Below are 7,070 nucleotides of genomic sequence, written 5' to 3' on the forward strand. Positions count from 1 at the left end.
TGATCAGTCAGCTAATGCCACGATGATGCTTGTTACAAACTAGCTCAAAACTGGGTGGCTTAGAACAAGAAGCATCTGCTTTTTTCTTTGCTATGTCTCTGGGTTGGCCAGCATGGCTCTGCCTCGGAATTTACACTGGCTCTGAGTTTGGTCAGCTCTGCTTGTCATTCTAGTAGCAACTCTGGGCATATTCTTCTCATGTTGATAAGCAGGAATGCAAAAGTCAAGCCAAACCACACAGCATGTTTAAAGCCTCCACAGGCATCATGTCTGCTCACGTTCCATGGGCCAAAGCATGTCAAATGGACAAGCCCAAAGTCAGTGTGTCAGAGAAATATACTCTACCCCTTAGTGAGGGGTGGAGAGTGAGATAATATTGCTGAACAGTATTTCCATCTATCACACCAAGTTTCTGGAATGAGCAACTCAGTGGATGGAGGTCCTATTTACTTAATGAGTAAAACTGGTTAAGAGAAATATGTTCCCTCATGTATCAGTTAGCTTTTGCTGTATAACAAACTGTCCCAAAATACAGTGGCTTAAAACAACAATCAATTGTAAGTCCTCAAAATTCATTGTATTGCTAAAGTGGTTCTTTTGGTCATAGCCAGGATGACTGGTTTCTACTGGTATTGCTTACACATCTCTGCTCATGGGGAGGCTCAGCTGGTGCTGGCTCATATGGGATGGCCTCATTTACATATGTGGACATTGGCCCAATAATAGGTGGAACAGTGGCGATGACCAGGTCATTTGTCTCTCATTGTCAGGCAGGCTAGTGAGGCTTATTCACAGTGAAGTGGTCACAAGGTTCTCAAGAGCAGCAAGAGAAGGCAAGTCCCAAAGTGCTACAAACACTTTTCAAGCATCTGTTTGCATCACGTTTGTTAACGTTGACCAATGCAAATCACGAGGCCAAGACCAGATTCAAGAGATGGAGAAATAAACCTCACTTCTTGATGGAATGAAGTACAGAGTTACATTGCAATTAAGTGTGCATGTAAGAATGAAAAGCATTTGTGACCACACTTGCAGTCTACCGCACCTCACTACAACAGAGATACACTCTCATTTACAAAACATGAACTCTAAGCACTCTACAAGTATCAGATTTTCTAATGCTCATAACAATCCCATGACGCAGGTACTGTTATTATTCTCATTTTACAGGTGAGGAAACTGAGACACAAATAGGTTGAGTAACTTCAGTAACTTGCCCCAGATCACACAGCTCATAGGGGATTTGAACCACACTGAGTGGCCCCAGAGTTTGTGCTCTGCACCACTGCACTATACTAACTCTTAATGGGATACTCTGCTTTCTCGTCATCCTCTTCCTCCTCCAATAATAATAATAATAATAGAAACTGGGAGCTGGACAGACTACGTCCAGCAGTATATCTGAGAAAGAAAGCTGACCATCACCTACATGAACAATGAGCAGAGCAAAAGGCACGTCCAGATGGATCATGTTTCCCTTTGAGAATGAATCAAGAAGAAAAGAGCAACTTTGTGGGTCCTATGAAGACTGGGCTACATTGCAATAGCTTCCCTCAATTTGATTTTTGAGAAAGTTTTTAAATACATTTTTTACTTGTATTCCTCCTTTATCACTTTGGTTACTTGACTTTTGTTTTCTATTCTATACTCATAGCCAGATTTCTTTTTTTAATACAGAAACATTTCAAACATGTAAGAATGTACCAATAATAATAGATACTTCTGTATCCATTCTAATTATTAAACAGATATTAATGATTTTCCAAATTTCTTTAAGTTCTCACTTTTAAAAAAGAGAATAAGACATTATAGGTGGCTAGTATCAGTTAGCTTTTGCTGCATAACAAAGCACACCCAAGTGGTGGCTTAAATGAGCACCTATTTAGTTCTCAATTCCAGATGAAAATGAGAGTCAGAGAGGATACGTCTGATCATAAGCATGTGGCAGAGATGATAAAAGAACCTAATTCTTTGGACTTCTGGTCTAAGGGTTTTTCTACTGAGCCATCCATTTTAGAGAAGGAATTCAATGGATATTTTTCTAGACATTCTGTGGGGATGTTTCTGGGTATTTCTAAAGAACTCTAGAGGTTAGTTGCACCAGTCAGTAGGTCTCATGTTATGTCAGAAGTTCTGCCTTTCCATTTTCTTTGATATAATCCTTTCTGACTATCTGAGTGATATATTTCACCATAATACTTCTGAGTATTGTTTTCAGTGAGTCTTATTCTCCTACTACTGTTCCCTAAATGATTAGGTGAATCCACCTAAGAAAATATCTATAAAACTGGGATATATTACCTTGATCAATTAGAACAGTGGTTCTCAAACTTTAGTGTGCATCAGAATCACCTAAAGAGCTGGTTAAAGTACAGATTACTCTGCCCCCAGACCCAGACTTCCTAGTTCTGTAGGTCTGGGTGGGCCCAAGGATTTGCATTTCTAAGTTCCTTAGTGATGCTGATGCTGCTGGTCTGGGGACCATGCAAGAATCACTGAATTAAAGTAAAGAGAAGAGTCATGCAAGTGTACTATACATAAGATTTATGTTACAAGCACATTTTTTGTGGTATTATCTATAATAATAAAAATCAAAAACTACCAAGATGTTCAACAATACAAGACTTTTAAAATAACTTCACATAATATCAAATGAAGAAAAGCAAGTTATCTTAATGTTGTGTATCTCTGTATGTACACATACATACTTGGATTAATATTGACTGACAAAGTGTTAAAAAACAAAAAGTTATTTTTACTTTTTTCTGTGTGCTTTTCTACATTTCTTAGTTTTTCGATGGTCATATTTTGCTTTTGTGTAATAAAAAACGTTATTAAAAATAAGCATCATAAAGTGTTTTAAGTACAAAAAAGATGAATAACTGAATTCAGCCATGATTGATATTTCTCTTATTACTTGCTTATATCCAGCAATACTTAATCACCTCAGAAAATGTTACTCTCAGAATATTGTTTGAGAATATCCTAAGATAAAATATCTTGTCAGTTTTCATACATAATCAGCATCAGAACTGGTCACGTACAAGTGAGGCAGGATCACTTAGTATTCAGCGCACTGACTCTAGGGCCAGATTTCCTGAGTTCGAACCTTGTGCTCTGCCACTATATCACTGGGCAAGCTTCTTAACCAATGTATGTGTTAGTTTCTTCATCTGTAAAATAGGGATGATCACAGTACCTACATGATAGGGTTGTTGTGAGGATCAAATGAAATAAGAAACTTAATAAGTGTTAGCTATTGTTATTTTTGTTTTAATTCAGCAGTTGCCTATTACTAGCAAACACTCATTAATCATTAGTATGTTTTCTGTTTTTCTTATGTCTAGATCTGGATGTGTGGAGGCCAACTCTTTATACTTCCCTGCTCTCGAGTAGGACATATTGATAAGCAACACGTTGCAAACCACACTGGAATTGTAAAAGCCTTGGCATATAATAATCTCAGACTGGCGCACGTTTGGCTAGATGACTACAAGGTGAAGGATATGTCCCTGGTTTGGAAAGATGAGTGAGAGTACAGAGAGGGACTGGCTCTAAAGAAGCCTTCTGCTGCTTTCTAGATACCAATTTTTGTACTTTTCCTTAAATTAGGGCAACCCTTCAGCTGTTCACCCACCCATTTTCAGACGCTATTCTCAATTTGTGCATTTTAAGCTGCTACACTTGCACCTTACTCTTTTTTTTTTTTTTAATCTCTAGGGAAACTCAAGTTTCTCAGAAGTAAATCAACCAACACGAGAAGGCTTTTTTTTCCCCCTAGATCTATTTTCCTCCCCCAAAGATGGCCCCTCTGCGGCAAATACCTCTCTCTGCCCCCATTCCCATGGGCAAATTTTGGATTCTCTTCCTCCACTACCAAGCTCCCAAGTGATGCGGCTGCAGCTGGTCTGGGGACCACACAAGAACCTCTGCTCCTTTTTTCTCTAACAGTCAAAGATTTTTACATCAAAGCCAGGCCCCTTCATTTGTGCATCTCCCCATGGTTTAAGCCCCTTGCCGGGACCTTTAGAATGTACATACAGAGAACATATAGATGCAGCTTCATTTTAATTTGAAAGTTCAAACAAATTTGGACAGTAACAAGAAGACTTCATTTCAGATAAATGGGTAGAAATATGTAAGAATCTCTCTGTGATATTATGTGTCCTGGTCTTGATCTAATATTTCTTTATTATTTTAAATTATAAAAGTAGTAATACTCAATTTCTTGAGTAATCAGGGCAATATGAATTAAAACCTCAATGAGATATTTCTACATAGCCACCTAGATTGGCAAAACATTTTTAAATCTGATAGGACCATGTGTTGGCAAGCACAGGAAGTCTCGGACACTGTGGGTGGGAGTGTTAATTGTTACAAACTCACTTTGGAAAACAGTTTTGCAATATCAAATAATAAAAGACATGAATATCCCATGATCCAGCAATCCCATCCTGTATATACACTACAGAAAGCGTGCTTTTGTGCACCAGAACACATGAACAAGAATGTTTATAAACAGCATTGTTTGTGTTAGCCAAAACTGAATACAACCCAAATGTTCATCAGGAGTAGAATGAATAAATATGATATGTTTAATGATGTGATTCTATATAGCAATGAAAATTAATCAACTTTAAATATACATACAACAGTATAGTAAATCTTAAAGATATAATGGTGAACAAAAGCAGCCAAACACAATAGAATATATACTGTATTTTTCCATTTCTATAAAGTTAAAAACAGGTAAAATCAAACCATATAATCTATGTGTGGATAATTAGATATCGATACTAGAAAGAGAAGCAAAGAAATGAATACATAATCAGGATAGCACTTCAGACTAAGAGAAAGGGTTATGATCAGGAAAGGAAAGGCAAGGGGCTTCTGAGATGCTGATTATGTTCTATTTCTTGACTTAGGGTTTCTGGGGTTGATTTTTCACAATTCACTAAGGTGCACGTTTATATTCTATGTGCTATTTTTTTGTATGTTTATTATATTTCCTGATTTTTAAAAAAATATTTTTAAAAAGGTAATGCATACACATTTTTGTCTTACAGTATTGAAAAGCATGAAGTGAAAAGTGAGCTTTCTAAGCCCATAGCTTCACCCCTCAGAAGTCACCACTAAATTACTGTCTACAGTTTCCTGTTCACGTGCACATACACACGAGTATATATCCTTTTCTTTTACCTAACTCGATTTGAGCAGCAATATTTTGTTGTAATTTTTCCATTTATTAGTGTAATTTAAAAACATACTTTCAAAGTCTTTTAAAGTCAGAGCAGATAAACATGTCATCCTTTAAAATATTTCCTTTGAATGGATCTCTTAAAATTGATCCCATTCATAAATAGCCCCCAGAGATAAACATTCTGATCATCTTGGCTTTTTGTTATTCCTTAACAGTGCCAAAATGAACATCCTTTACCTGTATCTTTTTGCACATTTGTGCAGATATATCTTGAATAAATCTGAAGACATGGACTTGTGGACCATGAGTTAGTGCATCTTAAATCTTGATGAATAATGTCCAAATGGTCCTTCACTGTCTACACTGTCACCTATACTGCCATCGAATGTATATAAAAGTGCCTGTCTCCCCACAACTATTCCAACCCTAGTTTTAATTAAACTTTGTATTTCTTCTAATCTGATAGGTTAAAAATGATATCTCATTGTTTGAAATTGCATTTCTTTAGTTATGAGAGATTTTAAGCTTTTTTTTTTTTTTCTGTGACCAGAGGTCACAGATTTAAATGGTTGACTTGAACACAGTTAGGACTGAGTAGTTTACTGAATTTCATGGGGGATATAGTTACCAAAAGTTCCATCTAATATAAAAAGCATGTAATGTTTGGCATAAAATCAATGGATTGTATGACACAGCATGTTGGGAAGTTGAGTGAATGCCATTGGGCAAAACAGGCTTTGGACAGGGAGATGTTGCCTAAGGTCTTCTCTGCCTTCACTCCAAAACGAGGACACCCTCCCTCAGGCCCATTCTCTGCACCAATCCCCCCTGGGGAACTAGGAGTGGCAAGACATGATGGCAAAGACCTAAAGATCCCTGGGGAGAATCCAACATGGCATACCCATACTGTGCTAGTTTGGGTAAGCAAGCTCCTCTCACTCAACAATATTACTATGCTATATACCAGGCACTGGGAATACACAGATGAAAATAGAAAGGTTCTGCTTTCAAGGAGGCTTTGGTCTACTTAGAATACCTCTTTTAACATGGCAGAGCTTGAGTCCATTAGACACTCATACTTGGTGCTTCCTTAAATCAGAACGCAGAAAAGACTAACCAGGTGTGGTGATAATAATGGCCGACACTGACATGACACCTACTATGTGCCAGCCTTAGTCTCCTAAGAGCTTTGCACGTATGAAAGTGTTCAGTCCTCACCACAGTCTCATGAGGGTAGCAGCCAAGGTCGCATAGCTAATAAATAGCAGAGCCAGAAATTGAAGCCAGGTCGTCTTCCTCCAGAGTCAGTTTGCCCTTAGCCGCCACCACCCCCCATTTCTGAAACCATAGACGTGTTGATAGGGATTGGGGAGTGAGGGGTTTTGTCCTTGAGTATCACTGAGAGAGTAGGAGAAAGGGGAAACACTACAATAGGTGGCTATGATTCTAGAACTCTTGAGAGGCAGGACTTAGACTTCCTGAGTCCCTCTACGCTACTTTCATCGTGGTCTGTCACAGCACATCCGGTGAATATATGTGGGGTGAGTGAGTCCCAGGTCCTATGTGTGTCTCTGCCCTCCCCATACAGAGGGAAGGTTTTCTGTTGTTGTTTTGTTTTAGTTCAGATGAAAATATATACTGCTATGTTAGATATCATGATTTGATTACCAAAGATTTGTCTGGTCTAATGAAATGACTCTTTCTTTCCATTTAGGAGCAGGTTTTTTTACGAAGACCTAGTCTGAAATATCTTGCCTATGGAGATATTAGTGAGCGTGTTGAATTAAGGAAACAATTGGGTTGCAAGTCATTTCAGTGGTATTTGGATACTGTCTTCCCGGAATTGGAGACCTCTAAGAGAGTCTCATGA

At 38.0% G+C, this 7,070-nt stretch overlaps 1 protein-coding gene across 1 annotated transcript in view; it reads left to right on the top strand.

The window, feature by feature from the left end:
• GALNTL5 (polypeptide N-acetylgalactosaminyltransferase like 5) overlaps positions 1-7,070 on the top strand; it is a 71,881-nt gene extending 64,811 nt beyond the window's left edge. Inside the window, exons 8-9 of the mRNA XM_061198963.1 lie at positions 3,348-3,497; positions 6,915-7,070. Coding sequence (XP_061054946.1) covers positions 3,348-3,497; positions 6,915-7,070 — 306 coding nt within the window. The remainder of the gene's footprint in view (positions 1-3,347; positions 3,498-6,914) is intronic.

This window comes from Eubalaena glacialis, chromosome 8 (genome assembly GCF_028564815.1).
Source record: "Eubalaena glacialis isolate mEubGla1 chromosome 8, mEubGla1.1.hap2.+ XY, whole genome shotgun sequence".
Taxonomy (NCBI): Eukaryota; Metazoa; Chordata; class Mammalia; order Artiodactyla; family Balaenidae; genus Eubalaena; species Eubalaena glacialis.